The sequence below is a fragment of the Eupeodes corollae genome, chromosome 2, assembly GCF_945859685.1.
Source record: "Eupeodes corollae chromosome 2, idEupCoro1.1, whole genome shotgun sequence".
Lineage (NCBI taxonomy): Eukaryota > Metazoa > Arthropoda > Insecta > Diptera > Syrphidae > Eupeodes > Eupeodes corollae.
This window is the reverse complement of record NC_079148.1, coordinates 116,801,001-116,828,837: the sequence shown is the minus strand read 5'-3', so window position 1 is coordinate 116,828,837 and position 27,837 is coordinate 116,801,001. Positions and strand designations below refer to the sequence as shown.

The 27,837-nt window shown below is 33.9% G+C and overlaps 2 protein-coding genes across 3 annotated transcripts; one reads left to right on the top strand and one right to left on the bottom strand.

Annotated features, from left to right (window-relative positions):
• Positions 1-1,678: 1,678 nt before the first annotated feature.
• LOC129945627 (zinc finger protein on ecdysone puffs) lies at positions 1,679-12,279 on the top strand. Of its 2 annotated transcripts, XM_056055468.1 has the most exons (8): positions 1,679-1,867; positions 2,030-2,283; positions 8,467-8,514; positions 9,296-9,687; positions 10,061-10,655; positions 10,718-11,050; positions 11,118-11,761; positions 11,820-12,279. In XM_056055468.1, the coding sequence occupies exons 2-8, from the start codon at positions 2,056-2,058 to the stop codon at positions 12,115-12,117; spliced, it is 2,538 nt and encodes an 845-aa protein (XP_055911443.1). In that variant the 5' UTR covers positions 1,679-1,867; positions 2,030-2,055; the 3' UTR covers positions 12,118-12,279. The 2 variants fall into 2 exon arrangements, with proteins under 2 accessions (XP_055911443.1, XP_055911444.1); XM_056055469.1 differs by lacking the exon at positions 1,679-1,867 and having other exon boundaries at positions 2,192-2,283; positions 8,707-9,687.
• Positions 12,280-15,674: 3,395 nt separating this feature from the next.
• Positions 15,675-25,426, bottom strand: LOC129945204 (uncharacterized). Its single transcript, XM_056054861.1, has 2 exons — positions 25,407-25,426; positions 15,675-16,362 (listed from the first exon to the last, which is right to left on the bottom strand). Exons 1-2 carry the CDS (start codon positions 25,424-25,426, stop codon positions 15,675-15,677), a joined length of 708 nt encoding a protein of 235 aa, XP_055910836.1.
• Positions 25,427-27,837: the final 2,411 nt, after the last annotated feature.

The window sequence follows — 27,837 nt, the reverse complement described above, 5'->3', positions numbered from 1 at the left end:
AGCAAGTCTTCCTCGTCCTTGAGGTCGTCACGCTAGTAGACAGAGTGAATTCCGGTTCCTTGCTTAACAAAGAGCGTTGGAAACTCTGGAGAATCAAAATGGCTGAATCACAAACACGCTTCAGCTTCAGCTCACGTTTACAAGTTCAACCATAGGAATTCAATGCATGCTTACGATTGTCAAACGAAACGTGAGGTCGAAGCTCCATTGTAAGGCTTCGACCTCACGTTTCGTTTGACAATCGTAAGGACAAGAACGTAACGTAATGTAATATGACTCCAGACAGAAGCTCGAGTTCAATAATCTGAACATTTGCTTTGTCTGACAGCTCAACAGCTGTAAAAAAATATCAACACACTAAATATTTGCTCTTTGGAGGAATGAAATAATAGAAATTTCATTCAAAGCAACCTCGGAGCAGACTCATAGTAACGCAGACGAAGCCGAAGCTGAAGCGTGTTTGTGATTCAGCCATAAAAGAACCACCAGTGCCGCAAATAGTCACCTGTGATTTTATTCTCGACGTTAGCAAATTTCCCGCAATTTTTTCTGTTGCCACGCAGCTCCCCCAAAGTATCCTTTTTTGTTTTTTTCTTTTATATATTCTGTAAATAAAAAACAAAAAGAAATAATTTTTATTTTGTAGGGAAATTGTATAAATAATATTACTAACCACGACCAAGTTTATTTCAAAATGAAATATTTGCTTTGACAGCAGCCATCAGCTGTTTTGTTTACATTAATTTCAGGGCTGAATGTTTCGAAAGGTGTGTTCGTTTAGTTCAACTTTGAATTGCTACTAGTTTTCGAGTGGTTTTATATAAAACTTGTGGTTTACGAAAACTTGTGGTTTACCAAAAATGTATGGGAAAACTTGAGTTTTAGATGTAGGTTTTCAGCGAAAAACCGATAATTTCACGAAAACCGGGTTTTAGACTTGGTGTAAAAAGCTTATAACCCTTCGTTATTCCACATTTATTAATTTGGCAATTAAAGTATGAATTTAATTCTTATCAATTTGACAAATGAAAATTCTCTTAATGCAATAACAAGAATATTTATTGAAAAATCTACTAAAAGTTAATAAAAATAACACAAATTGGGGTAACTCCAAGCAACTTTAAGTTTCATAATCCATAATTTCAAGAAAAAATGCACATCAATAAAATAGCCAATTAGCAACCTACTAGAACGTTATTCTAACACATTTTGTTAAATACGGAGTTACTCGATCAGTTTGTATTTGAAATATCTCGGATATTTTCATATTTCTAAATTTTGCTGCCAGAAATCTGATATCAAAGAAGAATTCTCTATCGCTCAATTCACAAAGTATGAAAAGAAATGCAACACTAATTTAATTGCTAGATGAGAATAATTGTGATTATATTTCACTTTCCTGTTCTGCCAATCCAGCAGAAATCATATAAATATAAATAAGTCAACTGTAACAACCAAAAGTAGCTTAGATTTACTAGCAAAAAAGTTTCACACGTAACTCAAAGCTACTGGAAGTTGCCGGCAACTTAGGTATTTGTTATTCGCTAGATCTTCAACCACCAAACAGACATAAATTTCGTTGACGGAGTAATTAACAGCCGATAGCCGCTAGCGTATTATCTTCAAATGTGCCCCAACGGCTCGACACCATTTGTAATATTTGTGTGTGAAATAAATGTGAGTATTTTTGAAATTGTGTGAAGGGTAGAGTGAAAAAGGAAAAACGCCGCTTCGCTTAAGATATTTTCACAATTTTGCAATAACTTTTTTTCAAAGAAAATCAGTAATTAATAATTTTAAATTACTCAAATAAATATCAAGCATAAGTTGATTGAAAATAATCTTATATTTTTCAATCGAAAAACAAGTAAGTTTATCGAGTAACTTAAAATTTCTGAAAAATTACAAATTTTCACACGGGGTAGATACAAAATGGAGTACATACCACTTGTCTGTTGCCGCAAAAATCGATTTTCTTTCCCTTAATTTAATTAAAAATGAGATTACAAATTAAGTTTTTCTTTTAAAGATTTAAACAAAACAAAAAACAACAGAATGGTTCGCGGAAGAGGATATAGCAGTCGTGGAGGAGGACGTGGTAATTCATACCGGTCATCTGGCTCTTCGTATCGCGGAGGCTCGCGTAAAGACTTCAGTGACAGTAGCTATAGAGGCGGGAGCTCTAGATACAATTCGGGCAACTACAACAGCTACGAATCAAGGAGTCGTGATAAGTTCTCATCCCGTTATGAAAATCGAAATGAAGCAAAGAGATCTTACAGGGTAAGTTAATTATTATTATTTTATTCTCGATTTATGAAACAAGAGCTGGTTTTTAATGAACATTTTTTGAGGTTAAGTTCGTTCGCGAATTCTACATACCTCAATTCCTAGTTTAAAAGTAGAAAAGAAAAAGTACAGTCTTGTTTTATTTTTGTTGTATTGGGGGGCAACAAATATGCGCACTGCATTTAATGCAAAACACCCAATTTACCAAACCTGAATGCAGAAAGTGGATGTACATAGAGAGCGCGGTTTTGATCTGAATCATAAGGGTGGGTATCGGAAAAATGCGTGTCAAGTTGAATACAGACTATTTAAGTTTCCATAAAATTGAATGACCTATTTTTCAAAATAGTCCAATGAGAGAGCGAAAATAACTACATTCTTTTATATTCCAAAATATTTTTAGAAAAAAAGGAATCATAAATAGTCTCCAAAAGGTCTCCTTTTGTAGAGCAACAATTTCCTTATCTCTTATTGTAATAAAGATATTGATATAAAATAAAAATTCCTTACTTCTGAGTTGGAATGTTCTTTTTTTTCAACTCAGTAAAGCTATCTCGTCCGGAAAAAGGTCGAGAATACGTTACTTATGCAAATATATGCATTTTTTCGATATTTCAGGAAATAAATTGCTCCCGTTTAATATTTATGGGCAAAATACAAAAATAAGTTGACTGCAGATTGATATGGAATCCCCCTCCTTTAAGTACAAATTAATTGTTTCTTTTTTGCTCTTCTATTAAAATCTGTTATTCGTTTTTTGGGTATAAGCTATCGTCCTCTACCCAGGAAAATCTGTATGATACTTAAGATCAATAAATTTGAAAACCATTCAATTAGGAATTTATAAGTGCATTCGGTTTATAGTTGGGGCTATAGAGAGAAAGAGTAAACCTTCCCTCAGAATTGTTTCCATCAACAAAATTAAAGAAGCATAAAAATGTACGTCTTAAACGAATGCACAGAGCTAGAGAAAAAGCTCCTTAAAATTTGTACTATCCGCCATTGAAATTATGCTAAGCGACATTTTTAAAAACCTTATTGTACCGATAGAACGACGAATCGCTGAGCGACAAATCTGAGCGATGGGTGGGCATTTACTAAACGACACGTTGCTAAGCGATTAGTTGGAAAAATTCATCATTTTGAAAAAAAAACTAAAAGTACTTCGGGTGAAAGGAGTTTGTATGTATCTGGGTCTTGCCATAATGATTCCGTCGAAAATTCAAGTTGCGATGAAATAATAGATCATCGAAAAGTTACCGAGAATCCAAAGCCGAAAGTCATGGCCATTGAGGTATGTAACCAGGGGTTTGGGGGTAGACTTAAAAAGAGCTCGTGTTGAGAAAAAACATAAATCTGTGCAAAGGAATCCATGCAAGAGCTGCCAAAACAAATGTTCTACTAGATTTTGTAAGTCACAAAGGCAAGCAGTTTTTGACTTTTATTGGAAACTGCGACATACACAGATAATAGATTGGTTATCTTGTGTTCATCGTGCTCCTATCAAAAGGAGACGAAGCAAAGAAATTGAAAAGAAGAGAGAAAGAAGGAAATTTCTATAAATTTTGAAGTGAAGAGAATACAAATATTTATGCAGTTTTTGCTGAAAACCCTTAACATTTCCAGTAGAGTTGTCACACATGCCCTTGAAAAAACAACAGTTTTAAATGCATCGGAAACAGACAACAGGGGTGCAGCACCTACGTCAAATGCTACATCCAATGATTTAAAAGCTTACCAAGGGTTCCATCCCATTATTGCCGTTCTAGGACTAATAGAACTTATTTGTCCACCGAGTATTTTAGTGTTTCTGATGTTTACAATAAATTCAAAGAAAACTAAGAGGAACAAGATTTGAATTTTGTCTCTGAAAAAGTACAATATTGGCATCCATGTTCCCAAAAAAGATAAGTGTACCTTTTGAGACAGAAAAAAAGTGTTAAAATATTCAAAATAGAATGAAACGAGCCATAAACTGTTTAAGGAAGACTAGGAAAAAGCCAAAAATTTACATTCATTTGTTTGTGCAAGTTTTGACCTGCAAAAAGTTCTAAACGTTCCACATACGCAGAGTATGCTATTTTATTATTCGAGAAAATATTCGTTTTATAACGAGACAATTTATGAGAGTGCAACCATAATGCTTATGCTCTTGTTTGGGGCGAAGTTAATGGAATGCGAGGAGCAAATGAAATTTGTTCAATCCTCAATCAGTACTTGAAAATCGTCGATGAGAGAAAAACTGTTACGTCCATTTCCTTATACTGTGATAGCTGCACAAAATAAAACTCTACAAATTATAACAATGATTTTTTGTTTTTACAAAAACAAGCTCAACACATTAACGAAATTAAATTAACATTTCTGCTTCTTGGCCATACTTACATGCCTGTTGACACTGTGCATGCTACTATAGAACGATTTGTTAAAAGACACTACAATTCGGACACCATCAGAATGGGTTACTCTGATTTCGAATAAGGATAAATCCCAAACCTTATGAGGTGGTAGTGTTGACATACAAAGATTTCCGTGATTGGAAAAAAGAAGCGCTGAAATATTTTCCAATGAAAGGAATAAAAACCAAGTAGGAAATTAATTTCAAGATTACGGAAACTAATATTTTGATTTTTTCTAAATCATCCCCTGGAATAAAATATTCGCAATTTCAAAACACCTTCTACTTTGTATACCCTGGGTTTTTGTCGAATGCGCAACAAAATGAAATGCTTTGAAGAATTCAATCAACCTGACATTCTTTATTATTCCAAACTGTTAATATCAGACCCGAAAGATACATTCAAGAATACAAGGATATAATAAATACAGTCGGTGAGAAAAAAGACGAATTAGCAGAGACAGACGAAGAAGATGATTTGTCTAAAAATCAAAATTATAGCCATTAATCTTAAAGTTTTCCGTTTTTATCCCTAAAATTAATTTAGTAATCCTTTTTGAGCTTTTTTTGAAATCAATGTTATGTTACTTAATAAAAAAAATAAAAGATAAATTAAACGACACAATTTATTTCAAACCTTTATTTTTTGTGACCATTACAGTGTCTTAAGCGCCATTTACCATTGTATCAAGCACCAATGTCTTGACCACGAAAATGTACTAAGCGACAAAAACTTCTTATGTGATTAAAATTTTGGGTTTGCAATGATGTCGAGTTTTGTATTCTGAAAATACCTCTCCAAATCTGTTTCTTCAATCACAATACACAAAAAAATAACTAAATGAGAGGTTTTTCTTTTTTAGTGAACCCATTTAAAAATGTCGATAAATACATTCTTACGGAAAGGTATCGATATATACTGCGATAACATTCATATAACGAAAATGATTCTAAGTAAAAGTTAAGGAATATGTTAAGTGTCCGGATGCTATTGAATTAACTCTAATTTAATAAGAAAAACTTAAGCTAAGCTTTGTACACCATCAAATGAATTGCAACGAAATTTTGACATGTAAGTCATTTTTGGAACGATTATTCTTATCCTTCCTACATTTGTGGAATTTTGCTTTGCGCCTTGTTATGATATTTTTGTACGAAGTGATTTGGTTTGTTTAGGTTTACGACAAGTTTTTTGCACGCCGCAGATAGTTAAGGCAAAAAATACTACAATGTCTTAAAGGTATTAAAAATGTCTGGTCATCCTCGGTTCCAACGCTCGTCCACAATGACACTCCCTATGTAAGCTCTATTGATAAAGCCAATTTGCTTGCAACACAGTTTGCTGTGAATTTGACGCTACAGGAAAGTGTCATGAGTCCTCCTGTTCTTGAGAGCGTAAATGATTATATGGGATGAATCTTCTTTCGCACTCATGCAGTCGCAAGAGTACTGAAAGGCCTTGACATACACAAATCCGCGGGAAGGATAGTATTCACCCTATTATTCTGAAGAGCTGTTCTTCAACGCTGGCAAAATCACTGCGTAAGCTTTTCCATCTGTCCTATTCTACAGGTCTCTTCCCGAGAAATTATATTCAGAAACATCTTGAAGAACGGAAGAATAGGTCCACTGGTGATCTCATGTTTCACCTTACCGAGCAGCGGAACAAATCTTTACGTCGTTTTGGATGAAGTGAGATTTTTGCACTTGATATTTCAAAAGCATTTGATAGAGTTTGGCAGCAGGAGAGCTTGTGTGAATGAGTGCTGTTGTAGAAATTACCATTCTAACTGTTCAATATAAGTTGTATTAAATGGTTTCAAGTCAGCCCCCAGGGCTCCGTTTTGTCTCCGACTCTCTTCCTTTTATTCATAAATGATCTTATGTCTGTCACTTCTAATCCATTAAACTGTTTCGACGACGACAGTACCCTCAGCCTTCATATTCGTTTCTAGATTCGCATCATTGTCCTTCTTATGGGGAACTTCAACGGCAGCGTATGATAAGCTCATTAAATTCTGATCTTGACAGAATTGTACAATAGGGAATCAAAAACCGTGTAGAATTTAATGCTTCGAAAACTCAATGCTGTCTCCTGTCGTTAAAACGTATCGCATCCCCGATGCGATGATATCTATGAGTGGCACTTGCATCCAGGAAACCAATCAACAATCAGTACTCGGTATGTGTATTACAGATCACCTCTTATGAAATGATCACATATTCGATATCGCCAAAAATGTTGCCAGGTGCTTTGGATTTCTTCGACGATGCAAGACTTTTTTTACTCCTTCTGATCTGGCTATAATCTACAAAGCTTTCATCCGTCCAATTCTTGAATATAATCGCATATCTGGGCAGGTGCCCCTAAAATAAGTTTAAATCTCTTGGATAGAATTCAAAAAAGGGCTTTAAAATGATAGGCGACAGAACTATAACCGAAACATTCACATTGCTAGAACACCACCGCAATGTCTCATGCCTTCGTTGTTTTATCGATATTTTTACAAACAATGTTCTGTCGAATTAGACAGTTGCATTCCACCCCTTAAACGATTCAGCCGTAATACTCGCACTTCCAGGAATGTTCATCAGTTTACCCTTGAGCTCAATTTCGGGCATACTGTATAGAGATTCTTTCTTAAATCGCACATCGAAAATGTGGAATGCTTTGGCCAACTCTGATTTTCCCTCCCATTTTGATGTTCAGAACTTTAAGGCCAATGTGCACCGGTATCTCCTTTTAAATCCTTCCCTATTTTCCTAACGTTCGCACTGTGTTTAAATATAAACATATAAAGGATGCTTGTGAATAATATATAAAAAAGTTATATTTATGAAAATGAAAATATCTACACAAAAGGAAATAGACCCTTTTGAGAATCCATATAAACAAAAAGTAGAAATATTCCTACTTTTGCATCTGCTGTATTTATTCAAGGATGAACGAAAAAGCTGTTTTATGGAAGGTTGTTACCGATTAATGTGAATGTGATACATTTTGCAAATACCAAGAACATGAACCTGTTACCTCTTAGGCATTAGAGAGGCTCGGAATGCACTTTATTTCGATGAAATACAAGTTCATTTATTTGAAATAGATTGAATAATAATAAATAATTAAAAATGTTAAACTTTTAGTGGAGTAAATGGTTAAACAGACATGATACAGCATGAGCCTTCAAACAAAAAGAACATTTTGTGAAATGTCAATAAAATTTGGTACTGAACTCTTTAAGAAATGTACCTTATTGACGCTATGATGTAGTCTGGCTAGATGGCTAGTGCTTAGGACTGTCATGCAAGAGGTCTGAAAAAGTTTAAAATATTTTTTCAGAACTATCTCTTGCGATGAATGGGCAAATCCCCTAAAGTACGTTATTCTTGTCATGATACTCCCCTTTATTCAAGACATTACTAGCTTTAAAAAATTTTTTAACTTTAATTTCCATCTGTAACAAAAGGATTAAAAAAATTGAAGTAGTTTAACTTTATATTGAATATAATCTAAACTGATAAAAATAAATTATTGTTTTTTGAAGTTTAAATCAAGTGTTCCTATTTTTTAGGATTAGCCTTTTAGCTATCACGCAGCGAACAGACTCCACAACCTTGATACAAAATTTAACTTTTTGAAAATCATAAATACAAAGAAAAACACTTTTTGGCCAACACTTTTACTAAAGACAATATTACCAAACATGAAGTTTTGTTCCTATTATTATTGGACATAGCTATACATAAATGCCAAAATATAAATGTTTCATTATTTATTTCAGGAAAGCTCCCGCGACAGGTCCGATGATCGCAAACGTCCACGTCAAGAGGTAAGCTTTGCAAAATCTTTTTTTTCTCAAATATTGATCCTATTTTCTTAAATGCAATTTTAAAAAAATACTTTTCACAATAATCTTTATTAAAACAAAAAAAAATCTTTTTTATTAGTTTCAATTAAATAAACAAATTACTTTACAATTATTTTTATAAATACCTTTATATTTTGATGTTTACAAAAATAGAATATAGAAAAAGTATAATTAGCGAAAAATATAAATATGCTATGTGAAAGTCTTCGATTGAGCACAGTAAAAAAAAGTGAAAAAGGATCGACTATAAAAAAATAAAACGAATCCTTGACTTTGACTAAGTGAACTTTATCTAGCGAAAAAGAGTGTAAGCAAAAACATTAAACATCAAACATCAAAACAAACTGAGACTGAAGAACTGATAAGAACACAGAATATCAATCATATCAGTCCTAAAATGTAAATGCAACAAATGCCCCAAAAAGCGTGCGTTTTTTTGAAAAAGCATTTTTTCAAGTCATACATGTCTTTTTACATTTCAAATATATGTATAAATAATTCAACTTCGATAACACAACGTCTACTGAGCTTAAAAACCTCTCTATGTGAAATGTTAAGCATCATTCTTTGCTGAGACTCTTTTGTCCAACACATTTAGGAATAAAATTCTTAATATTCTTAGCCGATTGGAGAATATGTTGCATCCTCTCTATAGAAATAAAAACTAAAAAATAAAACCAAAAATGCGAAACTGAATGAAAAACAAACAAACAAAAATTTCCTCCTCCCCTTTGTTACACAGGACTCAAGGCTAAGTTCAAACTATGCCGGCGGCTCATCATCTTACCGCAGTCGCAACGAATCAAGTCGTAATCGCGCCAGTTCGCCCAGCGGCTACACAGGACGTGGTGGTTCCTCGTCGTCCTACCGTCGGGGCACGAGAGAAGACTCTGCCAGCAGACGACACGGAGCAAATGATTCGATGGGACCCCCAAAACGACCCGTACGCAGCAGCTATGTAGTGCGTCCCCGCGGCAGCGGCGCAATCAGTCGCCTTAGAGGCACTGGAGCCAGCCGCGGCGGAATGCGTGTAATCCGCAAAGAAGCATCGGACATGAGAATCATGCGACGACAACTGCTTTTAGCACGTCAAAGAGATCGTGCGCGATTGATTAAAATCGCCCGATTAACGAGGTAAAATAATAACAAAATTCCGAAAATTTATCAAAAAACATTTCTAGCCACACTCATGAGAAATTCTCAAAACTAAACAATGGCCAAACACATTATCTATCTAAAAAATATAATAATAAACCAAAACCTTTACCGTTACCGTTGGTTGGAAAAGTAAACTTTTCAAAATGGTTTATGGTTGATGGTCCAAACGATGGTCGTTGGTTGGTTGCATGTGCAGCGAAAAGGCGCATACAAAAATGATCAACTATTGTTTATGTCTTTGTGCATTTATATAGTGTGCTCTCTTCTAGATCTGTCTCTAGCTGATTTTGATTGATGAATTTCTCTGGTTTCTTACCATTTCAATATTGTGTTGTATCCTATTACTTAGTTCATTGCGCAAGCGTAAAGGTCCTCGTTCATCTGAGAGTCCAAGTGGCCGTAGCAAGTCGCGTGGTGCCGACAAGAAATCAGACAACGAAGAGGAGGAAAGGGATGAACAGTTATTAGATGAGGATGCGATCGAAGGAGAAGATGGTCCACCAAAAGAAAAGCGAGTCAAAAAGAAAAAATCATCGTCTTCTTCGGCAAAGAAAGAATCTGCCGAAGGGGAGGATGTTGCTGACGACGAAGATGCAAAGGATAAAGATGCTGACGACGACGCCGAGGGTGCATCAGATAAAGAGGAAGATGCTGATAAGTCGGCTAAAAAGGATACATCGGATGCGGTTGATGAAGAAGATGGTGACGAGGATGAAACCAAGGAAGGTAAGAAAACGTCATCGGCTAAAAATGCCGATGGAGTTGATGAAGAAGGTGGTAAGGAAAAAGAATCCAGCTCGAAGGATAAGAAAGAAAAAGACCGCAAGGATGAGAGTGGCAAGGATAAGAGTCGCAATAAACGGAGCCGTTCACCGGCGCACAAGTGGGCTTCATTCATCAAGCTGACTTGTGTTCATTGTCGTATGAATTGTCTTACTTTTAAGGTAATAATAAACTCACTCAAAAATAGTTCTAAAAAATTATCGTTAAATAATTAATTTTGTAGGAGTATCACAGTCATTTGTATTCGAGGACTCACAAGATGGCTATGCGTCGAGTGGCAATACGCCAGCGTGTGACCCTCGCCCGTATGCGTACTCAACAGCGACATGCACAGCGCGCCATTGATGAGAAATACAAGGACCATTCAGAGACAACCGAACCACAGTTCTGTATGCTCTGTCGATTGAACTATCGACAACCTAAGGCCAAGCATCAATTGTCCGAGCATCATAAGGATATGAAGAAATTCTTGATGCCATACTGTTCGACTTGCCATGTCGCATTCAAGAGCCCTATGATTTACGAAGCACATCGTTGTTCCTTGGAACATATTCGGGTATATTGAAGACTCTTATTTTTGTTGTTTCCAGTTCTAACTAAGAAGAGAATTTTGTTATTTACAGCGTAAGGCTAACAGCAATGACAATCAGAGCGAAGCAAGTGGAGGTGAAGAGAAGGAAGTCGATCTCAAGAACTTCATGACAGTCGACTCTATTGGAGAAATTGATGATCTAGACGATGAAGACTTGGAAAAGCACTTGGATGAAGATCCCTCTACCCCAAGCAAAGAAAAGGTTCCAGTTGGATCGCATTTCATTAAGAAAGTTGAAGCATTCTATTGCGAACTGTGTCGCACATACAACAGTATCAAAGAAGATCAAGAAGCCTACATCAAACAGCATTGTAGTTCTCGTAGCCATTTGAAGTCGTTCTTGCGTCATCGTGAGGATGAAAATCTGCAGGCAAAGGCTGAGCGCGCTGAGAAAAAGGACAAAAGTACGAAGAAAGAAGCAGCAGATACCACCGAAACTGTGAAAAATGAAGATGAGGAGGAAGAGGAGGGCGAAAAAGAGGTGGTTGAAGAAGCAGAAGTAGAGGAAGTTGAAGATCACGAAGAAGCAGAAGAAACTGAAGAAGTTGGTGAGGATAAGCTATGGGAAGATGTTGACAAGGATTTGGGCGATCTGCTGCGTGAAGTCGGTCCTGAAGATCATGATGGCGAAGAAGAGGAGGAAGATGAATCAGTCCTTAATATAGATATTGAAAGGTAAGATATACACAATCGAATTACAAATTAAACAAGTAAACAAATTCGCCATTTACAGTGAAAAGTCAAAACCGAACAAAGAAGTAAACGGCAAAAAGGAAGAACCCACACCGCCGCCGACTGTTGCTCCAGCTGAGCCAGTTGTTGAAGAAGAAAAACCCAAAAAGGAAGTACAATCCACGCCAGTAGTAAAGCTTAGAAAAGAAAAGGTCGAAGCCAAGAATACTCCAGTTAAAGCAGGTCCTGCGTCGGCAAAAATAAATTCAACAACAAAGGCAGGTCCAGCCTCGTCCAAGAAAATGACTGCTGCAGCTAAAGAAAAAAAGACAGTCGAAGTAGCAACAGAAAAAGCATAATGACTTAATATAGTAGTCTTTTTTTTAATTAAATAACTTAACTTAATCTTTACGCTAGGTAAAACAAAAAAAACATTAATCTATGTGAAAAAAATACAAAACTGAACAAAAAAAATAAATAAAAGCCCTTCTAGATAAATAAATAAGAAGGTTAACAAACTACTACTGTTTTTTCTTTTTTTTGTAATTAAGCTGTGGGTGCTCAGCTTAGAAACAACTATGGACGTATTTATTATTCTTGTAATGAACAACAACTTGACTCATATTCCACGAGATTGCATAAACAATTTCTTTGTTTTATTTTTTGTACTTTTGCCAAGACAATGTAGAATAAAAGTGAGCAATATTATTTTCTCTTCCGTGCACACCGGATAAATGCATTAAACCTATGCACTAATGCTGATGTCCAGCTGTTGTGCACTGGCTTGACTTTTTATTATCCTCTCACTTTTCATTATTTCATGTGAAGTTTGAGTTTTGTGATATGCTATACCTACCTACTTGTACGTGAACAAACCATTTAACAATTTGCAATTTTATCATTTATACATTTTCCATTCACCACAAGAGTCAAGTCATACATTGACTTGTGCCGCTTATAAAATCTGGCAAGTAAAGGGCATCTTGCCAATTGGGAGTGTAGCTTTTATTTTTTTTTGTGTGTGCTCAAGAGTATATATGTACCTTCAAATTTGTAATGTGAGTAAAATTTGATTGCATCATCCGGTTTAAGTGGATATGACTTTCCTTTAGGTTTTCTAATTCATGATTTGATTGTTTTTTTTTTTCTTTATTACAATACAAAATAAATATCAAAAGCTTAACGATGTGTATCTTCGTATACAAAAAATATAAATAGGATCTCTATTGCAGAATTAAAATAAGTATAGCATTTTTCTTCATCTTGGAACAGTGAGCTTACTGTTGAATGAATTGTTTTACCTCCAAATCTAACATATTCCAATCGATTGATATCAAAACGATGTTAACATATCGATTTCTCTTAATTTCCTATAGCTCTCCAAATCCATCACATAATAATAAATTATACCCATATATTTTCTTCTCAACACAAATAAAAAACTTTGTTCAATGATGAAATGATTCAAAGATTCCCTTTGCCCAACTCACAAAAAATATTCAGAGTGCATCAACCTTATTTTCGAAGGGAAGTTACACTACCTACTTTCGTTACGTTACGTATAACCAAAAAAAGCTTCGTACAAAACTTAAACCTACCTTTCCCAGGTCAACATTCTAAACTGGTTACCATATTGTTACCATTAAAACTATTTCTCCACAGCCAAATTGATTGCAAACATCTTCGGCTGTTTAAGGGAAAACCAACGTGAGACAAAAATATTTTCTGTTGCACTATCGAACAAAGTCACACCGTAAATAAGCCGTATTTATACAATTTTTGTTTTGTTTTTTTTTTCGCAATCCACCTTTTAACATATACCTAGTTCAGGTCTGACAAACCCATGGAGTTGTATAGATTATTCTCATGAACTACAACCGATCTATTAGCATCTGAACAAAAATAAGATACAAAGTGATAAAAATATACCAAACCAAAAAACACACTGAACAGTAGATTGCGACGCGGGTCAATTATCTCACCTGGGCGGGTTATATACCATCCGGCCGATGTGCTGTGCTGCCTAACGAACCAAAGGTAAATGTGACGACGACGACGATGATGATGACGTAAGAGACACTGCAAATAATAATCACTTATGTAACGTGCCATAGAATTATTGTAATTATAACAGTTTTTTTTTTTAAACTTTAATTGCCATTAACTATATATTGTAAGATTGGGAAACTTGGTTGATAAAGTTTATGGACAACATAAGTGTAACGCTACGCTTAGCCGGCTGCCGCCGGTCAAGCCTACTTAAAGTTTTCGTCTTAACTAATCAACCGTCAATCTTCACGAACAAATATTAAATGGTAATTATAAAATTGCTGGTAATTACTTAATAAACCGTGACTTCACCTAGATTTGATTCGATGGAGTTTAGCAGCAGCATTCACTTGTGGACTTGGAAGTTTATGATGGTAGCTGATAGATAGATACATTAGAAGAGGTCAATCACAAAGATTGTTATATCTACAAGGAAGGGCTTAATTTGTCTATTTCTTTTGGTGGTCGTGTTTATAGAAAACTACGGAAGTAGTTAAACCACTCACAATCACAATAAAAGAAAATTTTAAGAAAAAAATCTTAATTGCAGCTAAACACGTAATTCTGCATAATGAGATTAACACAAATGAGGTTAAAATAAGATATATCTCCTTAAGCCATCACCATCGTCGTCGCCGTCGTCGAATTTATCATTTGTTTACATAATTATTTATTTTACATTTTTGTTTGTTGTTTTATTTATTACTCTTTTGTTTGGGTTTGATTAGTTTAAATCGTTTTGTTATTTTAAATTTTTGGTTTGCGGTTCATAGTTCATGATTATAATCAGAGTTGTTTTGTTTTAAAATTAAAATCCATAGTAGCATGAAATGTTTTGGGTTTAATTTTTGTGGTTTAAATATACTTTAATAGATTTATTGTATATTGGGAAAGAAATGAAAGTCTCTTCTCGGAAGTATTTTGCATTTAGTTTCATCGAAACTAAGTTAGGCCTCGTTTGGTCGTGTGCTTTATGAGATCAATTAATCAAATATTTATTTATTTATTTCATCGATTGATCGAAGATGTGCTGATTATAAAATTAATACAAAATAATAAAGCTAATAAGATATATACATTATTTACAATCAATTACATGTTTCAAGAATTTTTTTCTTAAAACAATCTCTATTCATACATAGCTAGGTCAATTTCATTATAAACCATACTAGATGCAGAGAACGCGTTATAGGTTCATTTAGACCGTAATTAGTCCTATGGAGAGGAGGATAAAATAGTACATTTATGTTGCGAAAAATTCGTGATGGAACATGGAATGGAATTAATGAAAATTAGTGAAAGCAAATCACAAGAAGTTATTCTGTTATCAATAATGTCTTTAATAAACGAAAAACTTTGGACTTGTCTTCGACATTTAAGCGTTTTTAAGGCAATAAGAGCACACCTTGGTTTATAATCTTGTAAAGGCCCAACCCAGTTAAGTTTTCGAAGTGCATAGCGAGTGATTTTTTTCTGAACTCTTTCTGTTCTCAAAATATTATTTTTATAAAAAGGAGACCAGATGACACAACAATATTCTAAAACAGGTAGAGCAATAGACAAAAATAAGATCTTCAAAGTACATATAGGGATCCTTAAAATCTTTGGAGTTCCCCTTCAAGAAACCTAAAAGTGAATTACCTTTAGATACCATGTAATCAACATGGCTAAAAAAAGAGTATCATTGGCGAGGTTCATCTCGGGTTGTTCAGTTGTCCTGATGGAGGTTGGTTGGGTGTGGCGGCGTTCAACCGCGGTAGTATGCTGACTCCAGGCCAGCATAGAAGGAGACTTCATCTTCGTCGTCAGTGGGGAATTTGTCCAAGATATCCATACCACAAAGGTATCTCGGGTCCGGGTGTAGTTCCTAATTGGTCATCCTTCTCATTAATTGATTAGGGTGGCTAGCGACTTTGGTGATTATCTTACTTGCTGCCTGTGCAAGGAACTGGTCGAGTGGCTTGATTTCAGCTTCTTCGTAGACTCTACGATTGCTATAGTGCTTTGGTCGTTTACGGTCGAATTGTAGATTAGTGCATATCCTTAGTATCTTCTTCTCGAAGACTTTAAATTTTTCCATTGCATTTTTTGATATGGTGAACCATATCGGAAAACTGTAGGTGATAACCGGTCTTAGCAGTTGTTTGTATATCAACAATTTTGTTGGTTTACTTAATCCAGTTTTCTTCTTCAAGAGAGGATGAACTCGATAGAGTGCGATGTTTGCTTTCGTTATCACAGCCTTAGAGTGTGGGTTGAAGCACAACAGATCATTGAAGTGTATTTCCAGGTATTTGGCGTTCTTCTTGGCTCTAATCCTTGATCCATCCGGGAACGTCAGAACAAGGTTTCGAGCCACTGCCGCCGATCTACAGCGGCTGTTGTTGGTGACGGGCCTCCGGAAGCTTACCAGTTCCGATTTGGAGGTATTTATCCGTATTCCCCACTTCTGGTAGTACACGTAAAGTCTGCTTATGTGTGCTTCTCCTTGGGCGACTCCGGCCTTTACGTCTCTAATAGTTGACTTGCAACTATATATTTCTACGAAGAAGTTTCTGAAAGAAAGAAAAGAAAACAAAATTTGTATTATTGGCTGTGGGATATTAAAAATTCGGACGGAGCTTATGAAACTGGAGACATCTAGCTAGGGACCGAGCTAGATGGAGAAGTTTGTTGGGTGAGTCCCTAGTTCACACAGGACTGTAGCGCCACCTTAAGCAAGTAATTAAGTATATAAGATATTTTCCATTCATTAAGAAAAATACCAGTTTGTAAAGATTTATTAAAAACTAGCTGACCTGGTAGACTTCGTACTGCCTCAATCGATTAATAAAATACCTAAACTTTTGTATAAATTAATTTCAAAACAAACAAAACGTATTGAATAAAAAAGCATTTTTTTAATGAAGCAAGGAGATTTATTATTATTTTCGACACATCATGTTGGTTACTTAAAACAAAAACAGAGTTTTCCTGAAATACTGGCTATTTATAAGGTTTACATTTTTATTAACAGACACACAGTGTTATGATACATTTTGTTAATCAATTTAAAGCTTTCTCATAAACTACATTTTTTGTTTTGTGGTGCGTAAATAAACAAAGAAGACGGTTTTCCGACGCGCGAACACGTGATATATACATAATAATCCATACGCGAAACAGGGAAACTCCAAGTTGATTGCCCAAACTTCTAAAGACTGTCCTAGTGATTTATTTACTGTCATAGAAAAGGCCAGACGTACTGGAAATTGTAAGCGTTTAAAATCGAATGATAAATCCTTTAGAATCATCGGTATTCGAGGGATCAAGACATCCTCTCCTCTGTATTTTCCTTTTGTGATTGTTGCCTAAATGACGTTATTCATCAGCTTTTTCACAGCCAGTCTTGTTACATTGCATAGTCGAGGTTGATTAATGTTACGCAGCATGATGACAACTGATCCTACTTTTAACTGCAAATTGTGAGGTGGTAATCCAATAAATCCTTCCGCCCCTTAGGCGGATATAACTTACAATAAAAAATAAATCTTTATTTTAAGCAGAACCTTCGGAACTTATAAAAAAACACAAAGCTGCTCAATACCACCTGCGTCATTCTTTAATTTGTGTTGAGTACTGTTGAAAGTTGTTCGGACGGTAATAAAAACACCACCTCTTCGATCCCATCCTGTCTTAGTTGAACTATCTTTACGATAAACATTGTACGAAGAATCAAAGAGCTCACACGATGTAAAATTTGAATTCAGACATGTTTCAACAATTATAATGATATCGAATTAATGAAGATATGATGAAACAAAAAGCTCGTTAGTTTTCGTATACGTAAACCACCAGCATTTTGAAAATATACGCAGTTTCAGATAAATTCGCTTTAAACTTTGGATCAGCTATTTCATCTTGGTGTTGCCATCCACTTTCAGAAAATTTACAAATTTCTATAATTGGATATGTTTAGGCCAAATTGAAGCGTCCAAATCAGCATCGAAATGGCTTACGGGAATCCCTAGCTTGAAATTCACAAACCGGAGTAAAGTTAAATCTACTCATCTACTTAGTTTATAGTATGGTTCTATTCAATCGATGTCATACAAGACAGACTTCAATTTATCTAACATACGCAGGTGCTATGCATGGCATAGTTGTGCTAATATAGTTTTTTACTCTCAAAATTCAAACAAATTTAAAAATAAACGAAAGAGCTGAGGTACAAACCTTTTTTTTTTAATTTTATAGGAAACTCGCTTAAAAATAGAACTTTAAAGGACAAGGTTGAAGGTTTGTGTATTCACAAACAAATATAAAAATTAATTAAAATATTTTTTTCTAAATTTAACATAACAATGTGACAATAAATAAGCCAAAAGCCACCAAGAAAATGTGTGAATGATGAAGTAATGTGTGCGTGTGACTCCGTATCGAATTTATTCATTTCAAAGAGACAATGCATTTTTTGAGTGATTATATTTTACTATACATACGCAAGAACAATAGCTAAATCAACAAGATCACCTTGTAACTCTTGAGAATAACTGGAGCAACAACAACAACTTTTTGTTAGGTTTTTTTGTTTGTTTGTTATAAAAGAGTCAATAATAATTATAAGACTTGATATATTAATTTGTATGTAGGTAAATCTATTGAAAGTAATATATGTACGGATACCTACTTGGGATGCAAATTTGAGATATTGAATGGCAAACTGTGCATAGAAACAATGAAAAGACCAATCTGGATTCAGTTTTAATGGACAGGCTTGTTGGTAACCTAGCAGTTTTAGGCCTTTCCATATAATCGTAAATCATCAATAAAACAGCTGTGGTTAGTCATGGAGTATTCACCTCAACATTTGACAATAAACTTAAGAACGAATTTATGCGCCGTGTGATTCCACAAATGCAAATTTAAATATTTGGTATTACAAACGATAGGAAAACGAGATTTTCTTCTTTCATTTTCATCTCTCTATTTCACAATCACAATTTTCTGATTTATTTGCCTGTCTTTTGGTTCATATTTCATGTCATCGCATCATATTCAAATTAGGTAAGTAAGAGACATAAATATATCATACATTTTAAAAAAGGATCCTCTATAATTCCTCTAAAAAATCATCAGCATCGTATTCATCATCAAAAGACGGAAAATAAATTGCACCACACGGATGGGAAACAAAATCAACAACAACAACAACAAATATGAATGGATATCCAAACCGTGCATCTTCTGTTTTTTGTTTTGTTTAACTTTACTTCAATTTAAAGTTGAAAGATATGTAATAATTTTCTCCCAAGAAGCGATGTGAAATGGCACGAAAGGGAACTACTGCATCACTCTCTCGATTGTTCGTTGATTTGAAGTTTCGAGTGTTATTCAATTATTATGCCCCTTCCGCATTGTCTGCCAATCCAGTTAAAAAGCAAGAAAAATAAAATACTTTTTGTTGTATTATTTATTTCAGGATATAATATAACTATTATAAATGACTGCTCTTGTGCTCATATTAATTAGTAATTAATTTTAACTTAAAATAGTCTATGTGCCATTGATCTTTGTTTATATACGAGTATACATCAGGTTGATGGAGCTTCTGGTAAAAAAAAAGCAGCAGCACACTTATCATTGGCAAAGAAAGTAGATTTTGTTTTTATATTGTTAAAACTGTTTAAATACATATATTATATATACATTTATATATTTTTTTAAACAAGTTCAAGTGCTATTGTGTTCACGGCCAACAAAGATAACCGCACCATTTAATTTCCAACCAGTTGAGTACCATTTTTATCTTGTTTTTTTTTTTTTTTTTCTTTGCAAGGCTCTTTACTGCTCAATTATTTTCATACCAATTTAAGGTGTGTGCCTTTAGGCTTTGAGCCGATTATAAAAATCAACGAACCAAATCTCTGCAAAGTGTTAAACACCAAGCAGAGGTGGGGTGTTGTGTGATCATTATTTTTATCTGTAACAATCAAAAGTGTGAAAAAAGAAAAAAAGGAAGTTGTAAATGCACACTGAACCATGTCCTTACCAAATTAAATTGATTTAATTGAATTTGTTGGATCAATATAAAGCCTATTAGTGGTGTTTTAAAACTGTTGAAGTTGTTCATAAAAAAAATGTGTATGTTTAGTCAATTAATTGTTTTTTCTTTTCTCTCAAAATATGTGGTGGTGCTTTAAAACAACAAACAATGCAAAAATTATGGGACTTAGAGTGTCATGCTAATTTAGAGCTGCAATATCGATTGAAAACATAGACACCTGCAAATTACTGACCGTAGACAAGAAAATAAAAGTGGGTCCAATGGACCCCATTCGCACTTGAAACGCCGTGTAATTTATTTTGAAGCTTGCGTATATTCTTCGAAAAAAAGGAGAAGGTGCTGATGAATCGATTGGGAGCAAGGTGGCGGAAAAAAAAAGAAAACAAGAGATCCAAAGGGATTTCGCGATGAGCTTCGCAGTCACATGCAACTGCTCGAATAACTGGAGTCAATGGAGAAGTTATAATGAGGCTCAAAGTAATATTGAACGTTTAGAATTGTAGAGAAGTAGTGAATGCAGGGGAGTATACTAAGAAAACGGCAGAGCTTTTAATACAAATGTATCCTGAAAAACTACTCACACATAGACTACACAAAATATTGGTTCACTACCACTTGGAGAACTGTCAGAAGAAGCCCAGGAATGCAAAATTAAAGACTACAAGAAATATCGATATCAGAATATGTGTAAAATTTCAAGGATCACCAAAATACATTATGTATTCTTGAATACTGGAAAATAAAAAAAATGCCTTCAAATTACAAAAAAAAACTTTTTTCCCACTTTTTCACTCGAATTGGTGCTTTTTCTTTTTGTTCTACTGTTTCAACCCACTTAGATTACTTAAAAAATTGATTTTGAAGATTGCATATTAAAATACCGCTATGTTTATCACCTTTGTTAAAACTTCTTATTTTAGCATACATTTCTGAAACACACTGTTTTTTAAAGTCACACTTTTATAGCCTTGGAAATTTCTTTGAAGATAAAAAAAATTAAGCAATATGTTTATTCGTTTAGGAAATATGGTTTTTACAACCAAAAAAGGCACAACGGGCCACTGTGCGCCATCGCCGCCTGTAAAAAACGATGTTAAGGTCTTAGCTCTTTCTACCTTCAGTACCTTTTATAAAGCCAAAAAGTATTAGTATACGCTTATGTCCCCTGGACACACCACTATAAATACGTAATTTGTTTTCTTCATGGGACTAGTGAAGTAAATGATTATATCAAACAGCAAAGCTACCAAGAAGCCTTGAAGTTTACTAGGGTAGTATGTAAAGATTATATCAAACAGCAAAGCTACCAAGAAGCCTTAAAGTTTACTAGGGTAGTATTTTGAAAACGGCTAAAAACACCCATCGCAAATTAGTATAAGCTTTAGTTCGGTCCTTAAAACTTCAAACAGTAGCCAACGAGAGTGATCAATTTGTATGGTTAAAAAAAAAACAAGAGAACAAGTTCCTTTTTGTTCACCTAGTAAAAAAGTTAAGACCGCAAACCTGTGTTTTAAATGCCACCTGAACAGAGAACAAATTCCTTTTTGTTCACCTAGTAAAAAAGTTAAGACCGCAAACCTGTGTTTTAAATGCCACCTGACCTTTTTTTACCAACAAAAATTGTCACTTCAGAAGTAAGTATATTTAAAGATTAAGATTGATATGTCTTGTAACATTGAATCTCCCTGGAAATTTAGTTTTCCTTGAAATTTTTTGTTCCAGCGGATTTTCTTAATTTAACAGGAATGTGCCTGGAATCTCGTATCCCTCGATTTAAAATTCAGTGCAAACAGCTCAGTTTTAATGGAAGGAAACCTTGGTCGATTGATTTAAATCTTAGAAATTAAGGGTTTAAGAAAAATTCGAATTTTCTGAATTCGAATATTCAGAAAACTTGTATGTATTTAACCTTCTCCAAAATTTGTATTGTTAACTTAGCTTTCTTCTAATTGTAGTAAATCCATTATTTTATTTTTCAATTTCCTTATAAAGTTATGTACCGATTTTAATACCCGTGTTTTTTTGGCATTCTATAAATAGTATACAAGAAAATTCCCAAGAAATCGCATCGGCAGTAGCCAGATTTTTGTATTTAAAAATTGGTACAACTGAAAAAAGACCTGTCAGAATAATAATAAAAAAACACAAATAGAAGAAAGTTTTGTGAAAAACAAAAGTTAAAATTAACTTCAGCAAAAATAAAAATAACTAAAACTAATAAAATGGACAATTTTCAAAAGGAAATGGTAAAAAAACATCTGGAAATTGAGATTCTATAAAAAAAAGTTAATTTAACAAATCCTTCAAGGAGGGGGTTTGTTCGTAGACTACTACATTAACATGTGGTGTTGAAGCGAGCTTGAAGCTTGTCTCAATTCTTTATATACCTAAGTCAAGTTGAAATGGAGTCGAATGAAAATTTGTGAAGAAAAATGAATTATGGTCTGTTTATTTGCTTGTTTGTGTACAAATAATATAGTTTTGGTTTAATCAAATTTAAAAAAAAATTGCTCATGGAGTAGGTAGCATATTCTTATATGGTGCTGAACTATTAAGTTCTTCATTGTTTAACACGATTTAAACTATCTCACTTGCACTTCATAAGTAACACCATTTACATTTTAGAAAGTGCTGTCAAACTTAATCATTTTTAAATCTTCTTGTGCGGTAGAAAGACCAAAAATATTCATTTAATATAAATCTATTGTTTTCTCTTGCAAAATAAGCCCAAATAGTCCCTGTTCACTAACAAAACTAAATAATATTAACAGTAAAGATTGATTTTTGTCCCCTATTGAAAACACATGTTTCCAAATGCACAACTACTCAACGAAGACAGCCATCGAGATCCAAATGCAATATCAATTGTACCAACATTTGAGAACGAAATCACATAAGATTCATTCGAGAATCCAATAAATGTCAGAAACCCATCCATAGTAAGATTCTACTCTAACTTTTATCGGTGTTTTTCATACTATGGATATTGTTTTTGTTATTCGTGTAAGATCCTACTATACTATGAATAGATTTTCCAACAAAACTAGGGTATTAATTAACTTACCCTATATCAAACAGGAAAGTTACCAAAAAGTTTTGAAGTTTACTAGGGTAATATTTTTAGAACGGTTTTCTTTTAACACCTCAAAACATCCATCGAAAGGTAGTATGAGCATTCATTGGTACGGCTCTAAAAACTTCAAAAAGTAGCCAAAGCGAGTGATTAATTTGTATAGTTAAAACAAAAAACAAGAGAAAAGATTCCTTTTACCTGGTAAAAAAGTGAAGACAGCAAACTTTTATTTTGAATGCAAGATGCCTACTTAGCTGGCTTGTTTACGAAAAAAATTGCTTTTCATATCTTTTAATAATTTTATCAATATCAGAATTTTTAAAAATTGAATCCACTTCGAAATTTTGTTACCCTCGAATGCCTCTAGAAATATATATCAATTGACTAAAAATTCTGTTTAAACAGCTTAATTTAACTAGAAATTTTTTCACCATACCCAGTAATTCCTAGGGAATTTTTTTCTAGTATCTATGGCCAAGTGCCATAAATTGGATTCACACAGAGAGTTAGAGAGGAAAAATCTCCCTAACTGTCAAAATGGAGGTTCAGACAACATAAAGGACTTCATTGGCTGCGTTCAATCTCAATAATAGGGTACCCGGATACCTTTTTGTTAGTGTTTTACGTGTAAAATAACAGCTGATCAAAAACAGATGAGATGTCAAATGAGGAATCGAAAGCTATCCAAGATTTTCTAGGGTATGTAGGTATCTGACAGAACAGCTGATTCAACACATGGTTGAATTTCAAGAAACTTGATAATTGATTTCAGTTTTTTGTATTTGTTGATAAACAAAAAGATACAAAATGTTAGTTGAAGTCGTATTTGAGGATTATTTGTATAAATCTTATAGAATTCCAATTAAGCTAATAGGAAATTTAACATACATAGATTACAGATTAAGGTTATCTCTTATTTATTAAATTGTTACGCACCTATCAATTCATCATCGTCCAACGAATTAGTTGAATTATCAATTAAATGTTTTATCTTACAACAATTTTGACTTCGAAGCTTAAAAGTTTCTCTGCTTTTTATGAACAGCTGAAAGTTGTTTTCATTTTTTGACAGCTATCTTAATACAGCTATCCAACTCGTTTAACAAGGTATCTAAAAATCCACCTACCAAGATACCCTTTCGAACATGTACAAAAGTTTTTCAAGTGTCATAAATTTCACAAACTTGACAAAGCTTTACTTTAAGTTAATAGTGCAAAAACTACTAAAAACATTATTTTCTACAAAACACTTCTCAGGCAACTAACAAGTAAATCACGGATTTGTATTTTGTATTGTAAATAAATATTACTTATTTCCTTTCCAAAAAAAGTTGTGCAGAAAATAAATAAACAAATAATAAAGTTATTTAGGTGCCCTCCATCCCTGACAATAGTACTTGCACACAGGACATTTACTCATTTGTACTCATATTGACAGAAGTAGACTTGACTTGATAGTTAGGGAGATTTTTCTTGACTAACTTTCCAGTCAACTTACATTACAGTTGCCTTAATTGGAAGGTAATTTTAAGGCAGCTGGCCAATCAGATACTAGTAACTTGCCTAACTTTTAAGGCCCTTGTCGCCTGAACTAGCCCAATAATATTAAACTTATCTCAAAATGACAGTTAATTGTAATTTTTATTCCACCGATAGCTGAATTTTATAATTCTGTAATTTTTTTATTTTCTGTACTTCGATTTCTCAAATGTGGAAGTTATCAAAATAGTGTAGGAAATGACTTTGAGCTTAGTTTCTCCCAACCTACAGTTTCATTAGTCTTAAGCGAAGTTCTTAATTTGCTTGATGCAAGAATCTGCCCAGTTTGGATCAATGCGGATATGTCCACTAATGAAAACCAAAAAGCGAGAAACTATTTTTTTTAAAGAGCAGTCTTACCAGGGATAGTTGGATGTGTAGACGGAACTCACGTTGGTATCATAGCTCCTGCTCAGTTATAACACCAATATTTAAATAGGAAAAGGTTTTTACAGCTTAAATGCGATGGTGGTAAGTACTTCAAAATTGAATCTTGATGTTTAGGTAAAGCTTTTTCTTTTTAAGCCTTGTGACAATAATGGAGTAATAAGATTTATTAATGCTAGATATCCTGGTTCTACGCATAGCTCGTTTGTGTGGAATCATAGTGCGTTAAAGGATTTGTTGGAAAGGTGGTGGATAAATGCAAAGCGGTCAAGATATCTTGGTATGCGAATCATACTCTCATATGTTTAAACAATTTTTTGTTTTTAAAAATTCTGGGAGATTCATTATATCGTCTACTGCCGTATTTAATCGCTCCATTTAGAAATCCCTCCTCAGGGTCTAGAGAAGGAATATTCAATAAAAAACATGCGAAGGCAAGAAACATTATTGAGAGAACAGTTAGCATTTTAAAAGGTACATTCAGGTCAGCAATGCCCCATACCAATAAAAGTTGCAATTGTAATTTATTTAATAATTATTTAATTTGTTCTTACCTTTGTCCATTTTCATTCATTTTTTTATGTCGCAACCAAAACTTTAAAGTCACCAAGAACTACAGTTTGATCGATTATGAAATATAAGGGCGAGCAATTGTAATAGAACAACATTTCAATTCGCCAAATTTTTGAAATTTAAGTCGAACGTCAACTTGGCGAATCGCAAACAGTAATGCGAAAAAGTCACATTCGCTTATTTTTTTAGACGACTCGCGATTGATAATACGGCCCTTAAATTCATGACACTTATGACAAACTAAATAACTAGTTGCCTTGGTCAAAATGTACATTCAAAGAATGTTGACTGACCATTGTCTTCCAATTAAGGAAAAGTTTTATTGGAAAGTTGACTAGAGATTTAGGCAAGAAAAACCTCTAGACTTACTGTCAAAATGTCAGCTGATAATGTTTTTTCATTCAACTGAAAGTTGAACTTCATACTCTGTGTATTATGAATTTATTAAGTGAATAACTTTATTAAAACTATTATGTAAAATGGTTACTTGGCATGTATAAAACTTTTTGTCAATAATACGGTTGTTGGTACTTTCTGCAAGTAATAGATAGAGAATAGAAGTAAAGTTTCAAGTCTAAAATTAATGACATCACAAACATGAACTAGCTGCCTTGGTCTTATTTTATCCGTTCGAAGAATGCAGTTGATTGCATATGAAGTCCCTTTAGTTGTCTGAACCTGCCATCTCACTAAGGACCAACAAATATTTTTAACTTCCCATAGGAAGTTATTGTAATGGGTCCGATTTGTCAAATTGAAAATTTGGACATTTCTCGGCGTTTCAAGGTCCCTAGAGTCGAAATAAAAGATTTTTAGATAGATGGCTGTGCTTTCGTGTGTACGTACGTTCGCGAAGTTTTTTTCGTCGACCATAGCTCAAGAACAAGTTGAGATATCTACTTCAAATAAATTTTGTTATACAGATTATAAGGCAGAAAGATGCAGAAAGGGCTCTCAAGAAAATTGCGTGGGTGATTTTTTTACCATCGCAGTTTGAAAAAAAGGTGAACATCTTGGTTAACCCTAAATATCTTACGAACCAAAAACGCTGGAGACTTGAATTAAATCTAAATATATAAAAATCAATGCCACTTTTCGTTTTAATGTTATAACTCAACAATGGCTTTACCGATTTGTCTAATTTTGATCTTAAATTATTCGTGGAATTACAGAGAAGGTTTGTACGTATAGAAAATTAAAAAAAAAATCTTGAAAAGGTGTAAAATTAACATCTTTCTATACTCCCATATAGAATCAATTTGTACTAATACTTAAAGAAATCCAGATTTGTTGATTAACTTGGAAATGTAGAAAGAAGCTGTAATAATAATTGAAGATATGTGTCTAACGATTATAAATAAAGCATTAGAACAATTAGGTAAGACCGCACTAAATCGTGAGATACATGATTTTTTTATTGTAAATTGCAATGTGAGCAGGAGTTCAATTCTAATGATTTACGTTTATTTGTAGAATCGAATATAACCAAATTAAATATTCAACAATTCCGACTATTCCATCGGAACAGAATATTTAATTGGCACTTGCATCTTCGGGAATTGCTGCTACATTATTAGAAGGTGGTCGAGAAATTCTGCTATGGCAAAAGTTCTGCGATTAACGTCAATTATTTTATGGGATGAGTGCACAATGGCAAATAAAAAACCAATAGAAGCATTTAATCGAACAATGCAAGATTTACGCATGAATCAACAGCTGTTTTGGTTGTGCTCTGATATTACTGTCCGGGGACTTTCGTCAAACATTGGCTGTCATTCCTCGATCAACTTCTACTGATGAAATAAACGCCTGTTTGAAGTTATCAGTTCTTTGGAGATATTAACGAAAATTTACACTGAACTTTAATATGCGTATTCACCTTCAAAATGATGCTTGAGTTATCATAACAATTGTTAGAAATTGGTCATGGAAAAATACAAATCGACAGGACCAACGGATTGATCACTTTACAGAACAACTTTTGTACAATTACGCAATCTATAGATGAGTTGATAGAATGTGTTTTTCCAAATATTCTTCAGAATTAGTGAAATCTTGATTGGTTGAGAAAACGCACCATTTTAGCGCCGAAAAACAGTCATATCAATGCCATTAATTTTCAAATTCAAGCGAAACTGCCAGGTGTAGTCACGACATAGAAATCAATTGACAATATTGCGAAACATTAATCGACCAAAACTGTGTAATGGCACCAGATTAGCAGTGAAAAAGTTATTGCAAAATTTGATTGAAGCTGAACTGATAAATCAAAAGGAGAAGTGTGTTTGATACCGAGTATCCCTATGATTCGAACTGACATGCCATTGGAACTCAAATGATTACAATATATGTGTGTTTACCATTTGCGATGTTCAAAAATGAGGCCCAAGTTCAAACACTTCACGTTTGTTC

Bases quoted from the DNA above. Each gene is read 5' to 3' on its own strand.
- LOC129945204 (XM_056054861.1), bottom strand. From the start codon at position 25,426: ATGAATGAAAATGGACAAAG. The intron at 16,363-25,406 runs GTAAGAACAAAT...TCTTTCTTTCAG, and splicing joins ATGAATGAAAATGGACAAAG to AAACTTCTTCGTAGAAATAT.
- LOC129945627 (XM_056055468.1), top strand. From the start codon at position 2,056: ATGGTTCGCGGAAGAGGATATAGCAGTCGTGGAGGAGGACGTGGTAAT. The intron at 8,515-9,295 runs GTAAGCTTTGCA...TTTGTTACACAG, and splicing joins GCAAACGTCCACGTCAAGAG to GACTCAAGGCTAAGTTCAAA. The intron at 9,688-10,060 runs GTAAAATAATAA...CCTATTACTTAG, and splicing joins AAAATCGCCCGATTAACGAG to TTCATTGCGCAAGCGTAAAG.